General features: G+C 42.9%; 1 protein-coding gene across 1 annotated transcript; it reads right to left on the reverse strand.

Moving 5' to 3' along the window:
* Nucleotides 1–235: 235 nt before the first annotated feature.
* Nucleotides 236–10,561, reverse strand: LOC127527545 (uncharacterized). Its single transcript, XM_051926619.1, has 2 exons — nucleotides 9,904–10,561; nucleotides 236–472 (listed from the first exon to the last, which is right to left on the reverse strand). Exons 1-2 carry the CDS (start codon nucleotides 10,441–10,443, stop codon nucleotides 236–238), a joined length of 777 nt encoding a protein of 258 aa, XP_051782579.1. The 5' UTR covers nucleotides 10,444–10,561.
* Between the last annotated feature and the right edge of the window lie 9,981 nt (nucleotides 10,562–20,542).

The raw sequence follows: 20,542 nt of genomic DNA on the forward strand, positions 1-20,542 counted from the left end.
TAGTTATTTTTTCCACAAGCACACAGTCTCGTGTCTAATGAGTGTCTTCATTTCCCTTTAAATGTTTCAGACCTTTAGATTGTGCCTTAGGCTCCAGACATTGGTATGACCAGAATTGTCCTTTCCACAAGTTACAAAACTGTTTGGGAATGATTATCCATATAGACAGACTTCGTCATTTTTTTTTCATATATTTCACTACAATAAAAGAGAATCAAACCTTAAATTAACATAATTAATCGAGAGATCGGGGGGGGGCATTCCTCCCAATCACGCCCTTCCAGGTCTCACTGTCATTGCCCATGTGAGCATTGAAGTCTCCCAGCAGAACGAGGGAGTCCCCAGAAGGTATGCCCTCTAGCACCCCCTCCAGGGACTCCAAAAAGGGTGGATACTCCAAACTGCTGTTCGGTGCATACGCGCAAACAACAGTTAGGACCCATCCCCCCACCCGAAGGCGGAGGGAGGCTACCTTCTTGTCCACCGGGGTAAACCCCAATGAACAGGCTCCAAGTTGGGGAGCAATAAGTATACCCACACCCGCTCGGCGCCTCTCACCGGTGGCAACTCCAGAGTGGTAGAGAGTCCAGTCCCTCTCAAGGAGATTGGTTCCAGAGTCCAAGCTGTGCGTCAAGGTGAGTCCGACTATATCTAGCCGGAACCTCTCGACCTCGCGCACTAGCTCAGGCTCCTTCCCCTTCAGAGAGGTGACATTCCACGTCCCAAGAGCCAGCTTCTGTAGCTGAGGATCAGACCACCAAGGTCCCCGGCTTCGGCCACCACCCAACTCACACTGCACCCGACCTCCTTGGCCCCTCCCATAGGTGGTGAGCCCATGGAGAGGGGGACCCACTTTGCCTCTTCAGGCTGTGCCCGGCCGAGCCCTATGGGTGTAGTCCCGGCCACCAGGCGCTCGCCATCGAGCCCCACCTCCAGGCCTGGCTCCAGAGGGGGCCCCGGTGACCCGCGTCCCGGCAAGGGAAAACGCCATCCAAAGTTTTCATTCATCATAGAATTAATTTGAATCAGGTGTACTGCCAATTTGTTTTTTTTCCAATATCCAGGTTATTCGGTCAATGTCTACACTATAATATAATGTCTACACTACAGAATATTTCTCAGGGTCTACCAAGTCCTCAAAACTCTCCCCATTGACCACAACCTTAAAGTAATGCCACTTTGCTTCTTGTGACCTCCGCCTTGATGCCGCCTCCTCCACATGATAGACTAAGTGCCATCTCAGCGAGCATGATACAGAGAGTTTGTTCCATTTCTTTATTTCCTTCCCCCTGTAATTGTTGGACATCTTTCTTGTTATTACTGAACAGGACGTTATTTTTATGTACTGAGCACAGAGGCTTAGTGTTTTGGTTCCCCGGCCACAAAAATCTAATCTGAGGCGTTGAGAGAGCAGCAGTACTTTTAATTAGCTTGAGCCTTATTCTGCATAATACAGTTCCCATGACTCGTTTCTGATGAATTTTACTTTTCTAGCTTAGGATGCTTCATCCCATCTATTCTGCTGATGCCGCCATGTGGCTTCGGCTTTTTGGCCCCATGTTAGAAGCCATGTTTCATTTCTAGTTTACAGTAAGCCCTAAGAGAGTTTTCAAACACATAAGATATTGGAAGAGCATTATTTAATTGTGAATTTAGTTGAATTTCATTATAATCATAAGTATCATGAAAAGACATACCAGCAAATATTTTTTCTCTTAAATTTAGTCAGGGATAAAATTAAATAGTTGACAGGATACCACAAAGCTATTTTCCAAGATAAGAACATCAGGCGTCATTCAATATTTGTAAGATGTTTATACAGGATTCAATATGTAGAAATTGCTCCTTATGTTTGATTTGAGAGATGTATTAGATAGTTGATGATTATAGATAGTGTTTATGAATAAGCAGAAAAGGACTGGACAATAGTGCTTTATATCTGGCCCATGTTCATGTGCTGGTTGGTACCTGTCATGACTCTTGTAGCTGCTTCTTCACCTACCTGATGTGTGCTTTTGAAGAGACCAAGTCTTTCTGTTAAGAATGATTTTAATTGTTGGAGCAACATGAATAGAGTAGTTGGCAGGATCTTAGCAGCAATATTTTGTTTGCTCTTGCAAAGATAATGCAGACTTTTACAACTTTTATTCCATTATTTAAAATCTTCCTAACACAAAACCACTAGTTATCTTGTCACTTTGCTATTTAAATGTCAATTAATTGAGTGCTAGCTATGGCTGCTTGGGATCCATCTGTTTAACAAATAATGACAAATATGAAAGAACGGTTCTCATCTTCCTAAGATAACACACATCACATGTCTATCCAAAAACAGCCTAAGTGATAAAAATGTCCCTTTATTGGAAGAGAATAATGCACCAGATCAGTTGTTCCTACTCAGTGCAGCAGTGCCTCCTAGAGACAAGAATTTTAAACCTAACTTGCTGGCAGTGACTTCTGCATGACAGGGCACACCCTGTGCAGATCTGAAGCTCCTGGGTATCTCTAATTGCAGTGGCACACTGATCTCGCCTGACAGGCACATTCCCACACAGCTACTCCCTTCTGTATTGGTGGTAGTGGTGGGTGGGGGGAGGAGGTTTGTTCCCTTTCCCTCAGTAAAGGTTAAAAGTAACAATTAAACTGCACTAAATTAAATGAAATTTCAGACTGTTCTCATGGGGAGGAAAAGAATGGCTTGCTGTATTCTAGCTCATGTAAATCATGTCACAGGAGGGAATATTCTTCGTCTGCCTCATCCTCACCTAATCTGTCTTTGCCCTTTTCGACTGTAATAATGCTTTGATTTACTGCACTCGTCTCACTTTTTAATATGTCCTGTTAGGGTTCACCACAAAATTTACTGAATATAAAAAAAAGAATGAATTACTTAGTAAAAAACTGCTTTTCAAACATTTGTGGAAAAGATGAACAAAAAAGTGGCTAAATTAAAATGTATTTAATAAACTGTTTTTTTTTCTCTCAGGAAATGAAACTCAGTTTAATCAGCCTGATACAACTAAGTCATTTATCCATATGTGGAGGTGATCCTAGAAGTGAATGGCAGCAGTGTTTAGAGGAGAACAGGTCAGCCATCTTTAAACTTGTGATAGCCCTAGTGGTATACAGTACTCTGTTTTGCATGTCCTCCGCAGAGTTGTGAATGGAATCAAGGACATCAAAATGGAAAGGCAGGACTGAGTTAGGACGGAATACACCATCTTCTTTTAAATCATCATAAGAATTTTGTTAAATAAAGTAATTAAGCATTAAAATGTGGAAAAGATACTAATACCAGGAAATGAAAGATAATTATTGAGTGCAAGAAAAGATGTTGTCATTGGACAGGTAAAGGTCAGAAAACTGGAAGTCACGGCAGATTATTTTCAAAATATTTTCAAAAACCTGAAAAACTACTGAACAAAGTCAGAAACCACAGCAAAAGATTGGTAAGCCAGGAGAAAGCTTAAGTCAAAAAAATGGCTGGTTCTGAACTTGCTTGTTAGTGAAAAATCATATTGAGAATATTGAATGGCTGTGTCATTGCACATACAGTGGATTCAGAAAGTAGTCAGATCCCTTCATTTTCTGAACATTTTATTATGTGGTACATTTAATTTTGGCAATGGTTACAGCTTTGAGTCTTCAGGACCCCGGCCCTGCCAAGAGACCCTCAGTAGGGAAAGATGGGGGATGACAGCATGCACAGAGCATTGTCTCCTTTGGAATGCTAGATGGCAGCCACCCTGGATTGCAGCAGGGCCCCAGATATCCACAGGGCATCATGGAAACTGGAGTGCTTTGCCTCAGCCCTGTTGGGTTCCTTGGGTGCCTCCAGGGGGTGCTGTGGGGACTAATGAGCTCTACTTCATGAGATTCTTGTTCCAAGCCTTTGGGACACTGGAAGTAATTCTGGGGATTATTTAAAAAGAGCTGCCTGCTATAGCTTGGAGAGCCAAAGTTAGCAGGAAGGAGGATGAAGCTTGCATGGAGGAGTGGAGGAGGCAATGACTAAGAGAGTCAAGACAAATTATTGTTGTGTGCCGGCTGTTTGCTGGCTGTGTTGTGTTTGGTGCTGTGGGAAACACTTACTGGAAGAGTTTTCAATGAAAAAATCTCTCTTTGTACTTTAGCATTTGTGTTTGAGCCTTTGTGTCGGGTGTTTGGGGAGTTGGAGCACCCCCTGGTGGCCACAGTGGGCAGGTCTCTAAAAGCTTTGCACACCTGTATTTGGGCAGTTTATCCCTCCTCTTAAGCAGTAGAGTAGTCATCTTCAGGTCTCTTCACAGATGTTTTGTGGAGTTTAAGTCTGGGCCTTGGCTGAGCCACTCAAGGAAGTCTCTCCAGCATTGTTCGGCTACATGCTTTGGGTCATTGTCATGCAGAAAGGTGAACCATCTCCCCAGACTAGGGTATATGCACTCTGGTGCAGGTTTTCTTCAAGGACCTCTCTGTATTTCACTGCATTTGTCCTTCTCTGAATTCTGAGAAGTTTCCCTGATCCTGCCACTGAGAAGCACCCCCATTAGCATGAGTCTGCCACCACCATGCTACACCAAAGGAATAGTATTAGGCAGATTATTAGCAGTGCCTAATTGTTTGCTAGACATAGTGTTTTGCAGTTTTAGCTAAATAGTTTAATTTTGGTCTCATCAAACTACAACTGGGCTGTTATGTCTATCTAGTAACTCTATCGTAAATGCCTAATTGCTGAAATGGTGATGAGATGGTCATCTTTTCTGACAAGTTCTCCAATCTCAGCAGAGGATATCTGAAGCTCTGATAGAGTGGCCATTGGGTTCTTGCCCAGGTACTCATGGTTCCATGCAGCCTCTATTTTACAGTTATTGAGGATACTGTTATTATTCTAACACTCAAGCTTTTACACCCTTGCACTAACCTATGCCTCACCTCAATTTTATCGCAGAGGTCTGCAAAAAGTTGTTTGGACTTCATGGCCTGTCCTTTGTCCTGACATTCAGAGTGAATAGTGGACCTTATATACAAAGGTGTTTGTCTTTCTAAAGGATGTCCACTCAATTTAGTTTGCCACAGCTGGACTCCACTGAAGTTCTGGACACATCTTAAGGACAATGAAAGCAAACAGGATGCAGCAGACCACAATTTAGAGTGTCACAGCCAAGGGTTTGAATACAGTACTTAGATGAATGAAAGATTCAGTTGTTGATTTTTAAGAAATTAGCTAATTGTTCTGAAAACATGTTTTCATGCTGTCATTATGGGCTATTGGATTTAGATAGATGGGCAAAAGTGGCAAATTTATCAATTTAAAATTTAACCTGCAACACCATAAAGAGCGGACAAAGTGAAGGCATCTGAAGACATTCAATCTCTTGTAGCAATGGGAGTCATGCGATATTCAAAGAGAGCAGTTGTAAAGAACAAAATGGCAGCTATGACATAACAAACATCCAATATGAAAGTGCACCATAATAGTAATAAAAAGAAAAAAAGATAAATAAACGTGTACTGGCACCATTTTGGAATGCGACAGAAAAAAAATTCAGACGTGAGTGTCAGTAGGCTTTGCGCCCCAGGAACCAAGTTACCTATAACATTTCAGTAATTATTTACCACTCTGATGCTGATCTTTCTGATCATAAAATAGGTCATTATGATAGCAATTTATGAGAATAATTTATAATTAATTGCAGAATTACAGTAATTGAGGGTTCCTCTAGAGTGCCCCTTTCACTTGCACTATTTGGCTCAAAAACTTATCAGCACAACATCATCTCACAACAGGCTTAGCTTTCAAGTTTGGTATTTTTCCTTCCAGCCATTTTAGCTGTGACACATAGATACACAACCATCATCGGGATGCGTCGAAAACCGGAGATCGAAATTTTTGATGAATCTATCTTTCACACGTCCCCCATATACAATAGGTTATGGTGGGGAACAGCGCAAAGCAGAAAATATTTTAAAAAGTACTAAAAGGAAAAATGTAAAAAATCAAATGGACTAATAGAAAATCACAAAGAGAGCTAAGCAACCAAAGCCAAAATGCTTAACATAAAACGTCACAAAAGTATTGACTATCAGAAACGTTTAGTAGCAGACATATGTGAATTATTACTCATGCAATATACTATGCTTTTTAAGATCCAAAAACTTAGATGCAGACCATTATGTTTTTCAGCAGTGTTTCTTAAACTATGGTATATCTTTAAATAGGGTCACATGCAGAGTCGTGAATTACAATTAAAGTGAATGAGAAAGGGTCATGAATGGTATTCAGAAATTTCTGAGATGGGTTGCCTCTTGCATGGCTGAAAAAAAACTCCCTGGACTCCATTTGTTACCGATTCTTCCCTGTCTCTGGACAACAGTCCGATGTGATTCTCCAAGGGAGAAACCACTAATTTGATTGCAGGTTGCGAAGATACTCAATAGGCAAAATTGGGTCATGAGGAAAAAAAAGTTTAAGAACCACTGTTTTATGGGATTCTTGTGGTAACATCACACACTAAACTTCTGGGAACTACATGGTAGCAACAACAACCAAAAAAACAACAGAAATGGTCAGAAATGTAACAAAAATTGTGCCGAAAATGTAAACAAAGCAGCTTAAGAATTAGCAAAGCTGTTAAAGTAATAATAAAAGCATGTGTCAAAGTTGGTTCTGAAACAAACAAACAAATAAATATATAACAATTCATGTTTCAGGGAAGACAGCTGCTGCAAAAGAAGTTACACCCTGAGCAGAGATCAATACCAACACCTTCGTAAAACCACCAGACACCTTTGGGAACTGAGAGAAAAGCCCATGGTGACTTGAAAAGAACATAACAACTCAACATGGACTCCACATAGACAGTACCCAGGATGGCATTCAACCCGAGTTTCCTTAGCTGTGAACAACAATGCAAATCCCTGCAGTCTCTGAGGATGAATTGGAGCAGAGTGATGTGCAATGTTAGTTATTTAAGGATGCAATAAGAAGTGATTAAGCAAAATGACACCTTTAGTTGGCTAACTGAGTAGATTACAATATGCAAGCAGCTTCTGGCAAGGTGCTCTCATGGAGAATAACCGTGTGAAGGTGATTTTAAAACGTAAAATCAGAAATAGGCTATATTTGCTGATTTATTGTGCCATCCAGCTACTGTTACGTGCCATTTAAGATGAAGCTTTTATTGCATCTCAACTTTTAATTACTTTCTATCTTCAAATACAGTCCTCAATATTGTCAATAAGAACCAAATCATGTTGCATTCAATATCTACAAACATATTTATCCATCCATCCATCCATTGTCTCCCGCTTATCCAAGGTCGGGTCGCAGGGGCAGCAGCTTGAGCAGAAATGCTCAGACTTCCCTCTCCCCGGCCACTTCTTCTAGGTCTTCCGGGAGAATCCCGAGGCATTCCCAGGCCAGCCAGGAGACATAGTCCCTCCAGCGTGTCCTGGGTCTTCCCCAGGGCCTCCTCCCGGTTAGACGTGCCCGGAACACCTCACCAGGGAGGTCCTGATCAGATGCCCGAGCCACCTCATCTGACTCCTCTCGATGCGGAGGAGCAGCGGCTCTACTCTGAGCCCCTCCCGGATGACTGAGCTTCTCACCCTATCTTTAAGGGAAAGCCCAGACACCCTGCGGAGGAAACTCATTTCAGCCGCTTGTATTCGCGATCTCGTTCTTTCGGTCACTACCCATAGCTCATGACCATAGGTGAGGGTAGGAACATAGATCGACTAGTAAATTGAGAGCTTCGCCTTGCGGCTCAGCTCCTTTTTCACCACGACAGACCGATGCAACGCCCGCATTACTGCGGATGCCGCACCGATCCGCCTGTCGATCTCACGCTCCATTCTTCCCTCACTCGTGAACAAGACCCGGAGATACTTGAACTCCTCCACTTGGGGCAGGATCTCGCTACCAACCCTGAGAGGGCACTCCACCCTTTTCCGGCTGAGGACCATGGTCTCGGATTTGGAGGTGCTGATTCTCATCCCAGCCGCTTCACACTCGGCTGCGAACCGATCCAGAGAGAGCTGAAGATCACGGCCTGATGAAGCAAACAGGACAACATCATCTGCAAAAAGCAGTGACCCAATCCTGAGCCCACCAAACCGGACCCCCACAACGCCCTGGCTGCGCCTAGAAATTCTGTCCATAAAAGTTATGAACAGAATCGGTGACAAAGGGCAGCCCTGGCGGAGTCCAACTCTCACTGGAAACGGGTTCGACTTACTGCCGGCAATGCGGACCAGGCTCTGGCAACGATCGTACAGGGACCGAACAGCCCTTATCAAGGGGGCCGGTACCCCATACTCTCGGAGTACCCCCCACAGGATTCCCCGAGGGACACGGTCGAATGCCTTTTCCAAGTCCACAAAACACATGTAGACTGGTTGGGCAAACTCCCATGCACCCTCCAGGACCCTGCTAAGGGTATAGAGCTGGTCCACTGTTCCGCGACCAGGACGAAAACCACACTGTTCCTCCTGAATCCGAGGCTTAACTATCCGACGGACCCTCCTCTCCAGGACCCCCGAATAGACTTTTCCAGGGAGGCTGAGGAGTGTGATCCCTCTGTAGTTGGAACACACCCTCCGATCCCCCTTCTTAAAGAGGGGGACCACCACCTCGGTCTGCCAATCCAGAGGCACTGTCCCTGATGTCCATGCGATGTTGCAGAGGCGTGTCAACCAAGACAGTCCTACAACATCCAGAGCCTTGAGGAACTCTGGGCGTATCTCATCCACCCCCGGGGCCCTGCCACCAAGGAGTTTTTTGACCACCTCGGTGACCTCAGTCCCAGAGATGGGGGAGCCCACCTCTGAGTCCCCAGGCTCTGCTTCCTCATTGGAAGGCATGTTAATGGGATTGAGGAGGTCTTCGAAGTACTCCCCCCACCGACCCACAACGTCCCAAGTCGAGGTCAGCAGCGCACCATCCCCACCATATACAGTGTTGACACTGCACTGCTTCCCCTTCCTGAGACGCCAGATGGTGGACCAGAATCTCCTCGAAGCCGTCCAAAAGTCGTTCTCCATGGCCTCCCCAAACTCCTCCCACGGCCGAGTTTTTGCCTCAGCAACCACCAAAGCCGCATTCCGCTTGGCCTGCCGGTACCTATCAGCTGCCTCCAGGGTCCCACAGGACAAAAGGGACCGGTAGGACTCCTTCTTCAGCTAGACGGCATCCTTCACCGCCGGTGTCCACCAACGGGTTCGGGGATTGCCGCCACGACAGGCACTGACCACCTTACAGCCACAGCTCCGGTCAGCTGCTTCAACAATAGAGGCACGGAACATGGCCCATTCGGACTCAATGTCCCCCACCTCCCTCGGGATGTGGTCGAAGTTCTGCCGGAGGTGGGAGTTGAAGCTACTTCTGACAGGAGGCTCTGCCAGACGTTCCCAGCAGACCCTCACAACACGTTTGGGCCTACCACGCCTGACCGGCATCCTCCCCCACCATCGAAGCCAACTCACCACCAGGTGGTGATCAGTTGACAGCTCCACCCGAGTGTCCAAAACATATGGCCGCAAGTCCGATGACACAACCACAAAGTCGATCATCGAACTGAGGCCTAGGGTGTCCTGGTGCCAAGTGCACATATGAACACCCCTATGCTTGAACATGGTGTTCGTTATGGACAATCCGTGACGAGCACAGAAGTCCAATAACAAAACACCGCTCGGGTTCAGATCGGGGGGGCCATTCCTCCCAATCACGCCCTTCCAGGTCTCACTGTCATTGCCCACATGAGCATTGAAGTCTCCCAGCAGAACGAGGGAGTCCCCAGAAGGTATGCCCTCTAGCACCCCCTCCAGGGACTCCAAAAAGGCTGGGTACTCCAAACTGCTGTTCGGTGCATACACACAAACAACAGTTAGAACCCGTCCCCCCACCCGAAGGCGAAGGGAGGCTACCCTCTCGTCCACCGGGGTAAACCCCAATGTACAGGCTCCAAGTCGGGGGGCAATAAGTATACCCACACCCGCTCGGCGCCTCTCACCAGGGGCAACTCCAGAGTGGTACAGAGTCCAGCCCCTCTCAAGGAGATTGGTTCCAGAGTCCAAGCTGTGCGTCGAGGTGAGTCTGACTATATCTAGCCGGAACCTCTCAACTTCGCGCACTAGCTCAGGCTCCTTCCCCTTCAGAGAGGTGACATTCCACATCCCAAGAGCCAGCTTCTGTAGCCGAGGATCGGATCGCCAAGGTCCCAGCCTTCGGCCACCACCCAACTCACACTGCACCCGACCTCCTTGGCCCCTCCCATAGGTGGTGAGCCCATGGGAAGGGGGACCCACGTTGCCTCTTCGGGCTGTGCCCGGCCGAGCCCCATGGGTGCAGGCCCGGCCACCAGGCGCTCGCCATCGAGCCCCACCTCCAGGCCTGGCTCCAGAGTGGGGCCCCGGTGACCCGCGTCCGGGCAAGGGAAAACGTCGTCCAAAATTGTTTTCCATCATAGGAGGTTTGTTTAACCGCTCTTTGTCTCATCCCTCACCTAGGACCAGTTTGCCTTGGGTGGCCCTACCAGGGGCATAAAGCCCCAGACAACAGAGCTCCTAGGATCATTGGGACACGCAAACCCCTCCACCACGATAAGGTGGCGGTTAAAGGAGGGGACAAACATATTTAGCAGCTTCATTTTTATCAATATTTGTTATTAATTACCAGTGAATTGGCAAACATGGCTTACATATTTCTCATTGTTTCAGGTAAACAAACACAAAGAAATTCTACTTGAATGTTTTTAGAAAAATCAGGAGCAAAGAGGTGCAGGCGGAGGGTGCTACAGCACCCCCTGCTGGGGAGCCCATCACCTGAACTTCATAATTGGTTATGTTATAAAGATTAAAATTAATAAAAGATTATTTGAAACACTTAGAGGAAATGAACAGAGTGTAGGTACTGTAGTTAAGTGTATATGTCTGAATTACAGCCAGTCATGGATCTCTTATGGCATTGAATCTCTAAAACTGAGATATCTCATGTACTGGACCTGCAAAAATACTTAATGGCCGGAAAAATATTTCAGACTTTTTTTTCTACAAAATTTATATTAAAGAAATGCCAGCAAACATTTATACATAAGCAAGTTTTGGTTTATGTATGAAAATGTAAATTCAAATATACTGTGCTGGAACAAACAGAGTGAGCAAGGAAAAAAAAAAAACCTCCACCAGTGCCCACCACACATCACAACTCCATTAGCGTTACAGTATTGCTACTCTGGATGTGAATTACAGCAGAGGAGCCTTTCTTGTAGTTGTATTGGAAGATTATTGTCTGTCATGGCCGACAGTTCAAGTAACAATAGTTTAAAAAATCATGAGGATAAAGAATTAGCCTTCAGACTTTTTATGAAGCAAATAATTGTATCCATTGTATGCATTATTCAACCTGTTAAATCTACTATGAGGTGAAACTTGTGCAGAAGCTTGCCTTAGCAGCATTGAGCGCAAGGCAAGCACCATCCATGGATTAAAAATAAAGTTAGCTCTCAACAAATCTCAACTTTGGCACCACAGGCCAAAAGCATCCAGTTGAATTCTTCATGCTGTTCGTTAATGAAGTAGCAGTCCAGCATGACACTAAAAAATGCAACAAACCTCTGTGGCCATTTCAAGTAAGATGTCGATTTTAATTAAATTATCGTCCATCCATTTTCAAACATGCTTATCTGTTTCATGTTTGTGGGGTTAGAGCCAATCCCAGTTTCCTTGGGTTCAAGAATCGACCCTGCATGAAGTACCCATTCATAGTGGGGACCACTCAAGCACAAACACTCACATCCAGCTAACTTTTTTGTATGTCTTTCAGATAATCCATCCATCCATTGCATTTCCAAACTCCATCTCTCAAGCACCCCTACGTTTTGTTCCAACTGGGTTCCCATATGAGGACCACTGCAACATGGCATATGGGGGATGGAATCACTCTCAACTTTGACTCCTGCTGGTCCTTCAATTAACTTACACTGGCCAGGTACAAAGTCATTTTTTTGTTCCTCCCATCCGGGTTGCCTGTTTTCCTCCTACAATATATATTACTATTATACATATTTATTGAATATATTAAGCAACATTCAATATTTTAAGCAACATTTTTATTTCCATCATTCACAAGTACAAGATACCAAAATAATGTAAAGGGTCTGAAGGAACAGTTTGGACACTTGACTTACTAACACCCCTTTTGGCAAGTATCACAGCTTATAAATGCTTTTTGTACCCAGCTAAGAGTCTTTCAGTTCTTACTTGGGATTTTTTCGCCCAATTGTCCTTGCAAAAGGCTTCTAATTCTGCAAGATCCTTGGGCTTTCTTGCATGCCATGTTTTTTTGAAATCAATCCACAGATTTTCAATGATGTTTAGGTCAGGGAACTGTAAGGGTCCTGGCAAAACTATCAGCTTGCATCTCTTGAGGTACGTATTCCATTGTAGATTTTGAGATGTGTTTCAGGTCTTTCTTGTTAACTTCAACTTTCTTACAGATGGTGTGATGTTTGCTTCCAGAATTTGCTGGTATTCATTTAAACTCATTATCTCTTCTACTGATGATGTCTTCTCTGTACTACTGGCTGCAACACAAGCTCAAAGCATGACCGATAAACCCCTGTGCTTAATAGTTGGAGAGATGTTCTTTTCCTGGAATTTGACTCGACTTTTTTCTCCAACATACCTTTGCATATTGTGTCCAGAAAGCACTATTTTAACTACATCAATCCACAGAACCTGTTTCCAAAATACATCAGGCTTGTTTAGATGTTCATTTGCAAACTTCAGGAACTGAAGTTTATGGCTGGGTCACAGGAAAGGTTTTCTTCTGCTGACTCTACCATGAAAGTCATATTTGTTCAGGTGTCACTGCTCAGTAGCACATTGCACCACCACTCCTTAGTCTGCTAAACCTTCCTGAAGGTCTTCTGCAGTCAAATAGGAGTTTTTATTTGCCTTTCTAGCAATCTAATGAGCAGTTCTTTTAGAAAGTTTTCTCTGTCTTCCAGACCTCAACTTGACCTCCAGCATTCCTGTTAACTGACATTTCTTCATAACATTATGAACAGAGGAAAGAGCTAGTTGAAAATGCTTTGCTATCTTCTTTTAGCTTTCTCCTGCTTTGTGAGCATCAATTATTTTATTTTTCAGAGTGCTAGGCAGCTGCTTAGAGGAGCCCATGGTTGCTGATTGTTGGGACAAAGTTTGAGGAGTCAGAGATTTTATACAGCTTTGCAATTTGCATCATCTGCGATTTCCTAATGATGAAGGTGAATAATCCATAGCCCTAATGAGCTAGTGAAGGTCTGAGATCTTGGGAAAAGTTATCTGAGACCTCAAATATCTTGGGGTGCCCAAACTTTTGCATGCTGCTCCTTTTTTCACTGTGTAGTTGTACAAAACAAAAACAATACACTAATCTTGAATAAAATGCAGAAAAGAACTGTGTCATCTTTAACTTTATGTCTTTTGTTGATCAATTCATCTTCTGCTTCTCTTTACTATTCACAGTAACAGACATTTTAATCTAGGCTGCCCAAACTTTCATATGCCACTGTATACAAATTTTTTTTTTGTTCTTTATTTCACCTTATACAATTTCTTGTATTAGGAATTTGTTAGTTTTCAAATACCCCTTGGAATCAGGGCGCAGGGACAGCCATAGTACAGCGCCCCTGGAGCAATTACAGGTTAAGGGTCTTGCTCAAGGGCCCAGCAGAGTAGGATCTCTTTTGGCAGTGACTGGGATTCGAACTGGTAACCTTCTGGGTACCAGCACAGATCCTTAGCCTCAGAGCCACCACTCCACCCATGGTATTGTGGTCATATTGTGGTCATCTGAGGGAATGATCATGAAAAAAGATAAATGTTGAAGCACCAACCCAGTCGACTACAAAAAGTAGCATGTGTTGGAGCAATTTAAAAATGAAAAGTCTGTGTAATAGTGCTTTAAACAACAGAAAAGAATGCCTCTCAAGGGCTTCTTTAGGTCATGTAGATGTCAAGGCACAAAGGTGCTCTGCCTCCACTCTGCCAGTCAATGAGTGATGCCCTGATCCAGATGGCTGCACTTTTGTGGTCCTGGGACCAGAGGGAACAGAGTCAGATACCCTCACTGGGCAGTTTTTCAGCACCATGGAGTCAAAGGAAGACAACACAGTAAGTGGCAGCAGACCCATCGTGTGGCAGTGGAATTATATACTTCAGAGGAGCATGGAGGGTAATTCTCTGATACACATGGTTGACAATATGTAATTTAACATATATTTTTTATTGGTTTTTTTCTATTCAACTTCTGTAAAGTTTTCATTTCCCCTTGGGGACATATAAAGTATCTATCTATCTATCTATCTATCTATCTATCTATCTATCTATCTATCTATCTATCTATCTATCTATCTATCTATCTATCTATCTATCTATCTATCTATCTATCTATCTATCTATCTATCTATCTACATGCTTGTTTTGTAAATATCTTGTTGAGTATTGTTAGTCCATTGCTAATATGAAATATTGAGTTCAGCAGTGAAGCTATAAAAACAAAGATTTTGCACACCGATTTTTAAAGTTGGGCATTTCTATCTATGCAATCTTCAAAGTGCTTTACACTTTTTGTCTCTTTGACAAGTTACATGCACATGATTTGTGTGCACGGGATGTGGTATATATTGTAATTAATATAAATGATGCCAAGCATATTTTAACAAAACATATCTGTTGCTAATTACAGTAAAACATAATGACATCACTCATTTACTTCTGTCTTCCCGCACCCCTTAGAGGAATGTGAGGAAAAAGAAAAAAAATTAAAATTCTTGTGTGTATGACAACAGACTTGTGTGACCTCACCCTGGGTGCAGAATTAAATTTTACACAAACAGTTTGACTTTTTTAACTGCAATTTGATCCTCTCACTCTCCCACTTAGACCATAATTCTTCCTCCTCCCTGCCACACTGTTGTTCCTGCCAGCATGCTTCTGCTTCATTTGTTTCCTGCTGTAACTGTAGAAGAAGGTGGACTGGCATTCCACCTGGGTTTGAGGAATGAAGGCACAAAAGGAAGATCTAACATTTTTATCCAGTTTAGGAAGAACAATTAATGAATGGACAGTTCATCCTCCAGAACATGAGGTGGCAGTACTCTACTGAACGATTCTCAGTTTAGACACCCACAGAGTTTCCTGGGATTTGCAGTGGTAACCCAGAAGGGTAACCCTGTCGGGGTTCCTTGGGTACCAATAAAGGGTGCTGTGGGGAGAGGACATTCCTGTTATGGGCAAAATCCATGTGTCCCAGAAGTGCTTCCATCATGCAGTGTTGTGGCACCGGAAGTCCTCCCAGGTCCAAGATAAAAGGAGGTGTCTTGCCACAGTTGGGAAGTTTGAGTCAGAAGGTAGAGGATAAGGCTTGCCTGTAGGAGCATGGAGGAAATACAGTATATTGGATGGAGATTGTCATTTGTGAAAGAAAGAAGAGACACACTGCTTATATTTTATATTTCCCTGTTGATCATTTATCTCCCACATTGGGGTAATTTTTAAAGTGAAAAATGTTTGGCCACAAATTTATGCTGGGTATATTGTATGGCTGAAAAGTATTTAAAGAACAAGGGACACATTTGTACACATAACCTCAGATTCACCTACATAGTTTATGTTTGCTCACTTCCCTCGTTAAACGTCTGATGAGCAATCTTTTCCTTCCCTGAGACATTAAACCATTGATTGTGTCACATGGCAGTATTCCTTTTCCTAGGCCAGTGACCTGGAGACTATCCATTAACTTGCTTTAGATTTCTGTGTTGAGATTTCTTCACATAATTGGTTAGATAGATACTCGACCACTCAGGACAATGCCACATTATGCTGTCCACTTAATTCTTGTTTGTAAACAGCATAGGGAAGGCAGAATCAATCCTTTTAAGTGATGATATGCCACACATTGCGTTTATCATTGCAAATTAGTAGATGTGTCTCATGTGTGTTCTTGGGAGACAGCTTAAGGGGTTAACACTGTTTGCTAGTGCCTTCTCTCTTCCTCTCTGTAGATTTGAAGACTGGCAACCATTCCACCTCTGATGTCACTTCCATTGTTTGCCCTCCTGGCCCCACCTCTTCCTGCCTGGAAGCCATGCCAGCTGTTCAGCTGTCTTTGAGTTAGATAGATAGATAGATAGATAGATAGATAGATAGATAGATAGATAGATAGATAGATAGATAGATAGATAGATAGATAGATAGATAGATAGATAGATAGATAGATAGATAGATAGATAGATAGATAGATAGATAGATAGATAGATAGATAGATAGATAGACTAAACACACAATGAGCTATATATAGACAAAGAATGGACAAAGCCATGATGGATGATTTAGCAAGGGCATTGGGGTACACCCTACTCTTTTCAAAAGATAACTAGGGTCATTTTACAGAGAGTCAGAACCTCAGTTTTACTTCCCATCTGAAGGATGGCACCATTTTAATAGATCAGTAATTCCGTCAATGCATTGGGACATTGGGTCCAGACAGAACAGGGTAAGCACCCCCTGCTGGCCTCACCAACACATATTCCACCAGTAAGCCAAGCTTTTCTAAAGTTGTCTTCCAGCCAAGTACTGGCAGACCAAAACATGACTAGCTTCAAATGGATTACCTGCAGTGTAGGTGGTATGGTTGCTGGGTTCCAGTCATGACATCTAACAAGCTGGGCACGTAAAACAGTATATGACTTAGTGTGTGTTAGGATTGCTGGACATTCATTGTCTACATTATTTAGTCTCATAACCATGACACACTGCTATGACCCCACAACAATCTCATGGCAAAAACTTTTCTCCTGCTTAAAACTCCCAATATTACATATCTTTAACCAACTATTTATTATATGTTTCATTTTGTACATTCATGGTATTTCTCCATCCTCACAAATTATCTATTTTTTTCTCATTTTTATTCCAGTCTTGCTTCCACAGTCAGATTCCACTTAGGTGTTTCTACTATCGTGTTCACACACTTAAATATCTTATTGGACTTTGTGCCCTTATTCTCCAACTTAGTGGACAAATTTCCAAGTTTTACTATCACATAATCACAATTTGCCATTTTCTTCCCATGATGTACAGTGCCATATAGGACACAGAAATTCTACTCAGAAATAACCCAAAATTTACTGGTACAAATATGAGATGCCAGCATACACGATTCCCTGCTGTCTACACCACAAGGTAAGCACCAAATGTAGCTGAACTAGAAACACACAATATTGTTTTTTTTCTACTTATACTTCTCTTGCCAACCTGTAAAGTGATCCTGTGTCAGGGTGGACATGCATTATGCAATTTTAGTCCGAGTTTGGAGTTCCTGAGTGGTTTCTCAAAATGGCACAAAATCATAAGAAAGTTATTAAAAGTCATAATGTCACTTCTCCCATGGTATGAGACCCAATCACAGTTTCTTATGGACAACATGTCAAAAAAACTCAGGAACTGTCAACTCAAGTCATGTAAACCGATTCTGTGTTTCAATTCCAATTGATCACTCAGGAAGTGACTCTTAGGGCCAGGATATACTTGACGTCGCGCTTGCAGAAGCAGTGCCCTGACTATACTTGAGCGCAAACTTTATGTAAATCTGGAGGATTCCACCAGGTGATAGTGCGAGATGCTGTTGCGAATGTGCAAAAAAAACAACACAGGAGATGGTATGTGAGACCCTTAAATGTATTGTGTAATTGTCATGGGGAATATGCGACACTTGTATTGACTACATGAGAAATGGATGAAAAAAAGCACTACAAATACTTTTTATATGTTTGCATTTAACTTTGATGATGAGTTTCCCTAGATCAAACCATTCATTATACATCAAAGCATGCATATTTATCATGTTGGAGCTACAATGTGACTTGTCGTCACACTGCGTTTTCATGCAACTGCAGAGTCCCCACTTCTTTTCTCAGACATTTTCTGCTTTGTACAGACATATCCATTTTGAATTTGCTTCCATTTCGTCTTGCATGTTTCCACATCTACTTTCAAAGAGCTGGCGATTTGATACCAGCTGTACTCACAGGCATGTTTGTGACTATGAAGATGTTGGTGGTAAACAACAGTGCTGAGGTCAATGACCAAACTTTGAACCAACATGTCACCCAAATTTTTGCTGGCACTGCAACTCATGGACATGTCGCATTAATTTCTGATGACATACTCAGAGGATGCATCAAAAGAGCACTGGGAATGCCATGATGCATGTGCGTGTAAGCGTTCTGAGCGTTAAGTATAACTTGGCCCTTATGATTTTGCAAGCCTTACAGCAAAATGTGGACATGAGAAGGAACACAAACTGATCTCACCCACTTCAGAGAAATATCACAAGCAGGTCATCAATAGTGAAGAACACCCTATCATATATCTCAGTTTGAAGGTGTTACATCAAAGAGCAGAGGTAAATGACTGAGGTGAGTGGAATCTTATCCTTGGTACTATCTGCTGATTTGCAAATTCACCCTTGTGACAGATGACACTTCGCTGTAATCAGTTACCTTATATAAAGAATCCAATTAGAGGCTCACTAGGTGGATCCTCCACATCCAGCCTTACCACTTTATGGATGATACATAAGAAAGAGTCTCTCCACAATAATGCAGATGCTCTCTCTTTTATGCCCACAGTCATACAATGGATTGTGCTCTGACCCATTAGGCAGTGCTGAGAGAGGAAACATGTTGAAGGTGTGATTGTTCACACATGATTGATGGGACCAAGCGAAAGAAATCACAGGTAGGGATTGTAGAAGACAACAGGAGACTCACATATCTTTCTGCTTTATCCTAGTTCTGAAATTGCTGACCCATTAGAAGATCTGTCATCCCCGACTTACTCCACATACTTCCCTACCCTCTACCCTTTAAAAGGACATCATCAGCAATGTCTAATGACCACAGGATTATGGAAACTCATTCACATTAATTAATTAATAACTTAAAATTACTTTTCTTTTTACTCCTCAGTAAATTGTAAAAAATGTTATTTCTATATTAATTTATATAAGTGCAAACACAAGAATATGTTATGGCTATGAGCCAGTAAACAATGGAAATGAAAAAAATAGGTCTTAGATAATGCAGCAATTCATGGGAACAGGACTAATATCAATTAATAAAGTAAAGAAATTAAACAATGAAGCTATATGTACAAAATGGCTTTTTTTGCTCCCACTTCATCACTGTGGTCCTGTGCTTTTACAGTGTAAGAGGCCACAAAAATCAGGAGGATTGAGGCCTGGATTCATTTAAGTTTCCATGGCCACCGATTAAGATTTGTTTTCCTTTTAACAACAAAGTGGCAATATTTTCGTGTTAAAGAACTCCCAACATCACAGCGTGCAGAAAAAATGTTTATATTGCAGCAACCGTGACCATCCAGTAAGGAGTCAGACTCTTATGCTTGTTTTAGGCCCCCACAAACGTTGCACAGGTGTGCGCTACTTGTTTCCGTGTTATATAAAAAGAATCCATGCAGTCATTGAGGATGCGAATCCAGCTACGAAGGGATACAGATGTGTACTGAGCTTTCCAGAAACTTCTGCAGTCTGCTTCCTGAAATCAAATGGCCAATGTTGGTATTCTGATGCTAAGCAGGCTTTTTAACTTTGCAGCCATTTTTCCATTATATAGTTTTGTGATATCCTTGTATTTTTATTTGCTTACTAACATGTAATGCGCAAAGCAGTGGTTTAAGTAAAGCATCCTTCCATCTATTACTTAACCTACTTAATCTGCTTCAGAGTTTCAGGTTAATGAGAACCTCTGTTCTTAAAAATTTAGTAAAACAAAAAAGGCATCCATCGATGTTATGCAGAATTTCAGATGGAATGTTTTTCAGGGCAGCTTGCTGTGTCTGCCACTGATTTTTACAATTTAAGCACAGAATACATTTACATTTACAGTTGGCTCAGGAATTCTTGGCACTCTTGTTACAGAACAACAGAAACAAATGCACCTAAAGTAGATAGCATGGAAAATGAGCATCATTTTATTCCCACCAATTCAGAAAAGCACAGCTATTTACCTAGTATATTTTTTAACAATCATTTGATTTTTTAAAATTCATGGTTGGTCAGTATCAAAAGTGGCAAAGAGGAAACCGACCCTGAAAGAAATGCCAGTCCATTAGAGGGCACACTCACTCTCATTAGACTAATGTCAAATGTGAAGGACAGCCGGGTCCCATGCCCGGCAGGGATGCCCCTACTGCATCTGTTCCGGGGGAGCTACCATGGACAGCTCAATACCTTCCCCGGGACGCTTGGTGGCAGCCTCCCTGACAGACGATGATTCCCCAACCGGGCGCATGGCTCCATGGGAGATGGAGTCCTCCACAGCCTGGTTGGGGGCTTGGATGGCCGCCAGGGGAAGCTGCATGGACATTGCAGCCCGGCTGGTCAATTCCTCAGCCCCACCCGGAAATGCAATTAGGCCCAGGTGATTAAGCACCTGGAATACTTCCGGGTGGGGTATAAAAAAGGCCAGCCACCACCACTCGAGAGAGCCAGAGT

The sequence above is a fragment of the Erpetoichthys calabaricus genome, chromosome 4, assembly GCF_900747795.2.
Source record: "Erpetoichthys calabaricus chromosome 4, fErpCal1.3, whole genome shotgun sequence".
Lineage (NCBI taxonomy): Eukaryota > Metazoa > Chordata > Cladistia > Polypteriformes > Polypteridae > Erpetoichthys > Erpetoichthys calabaricus.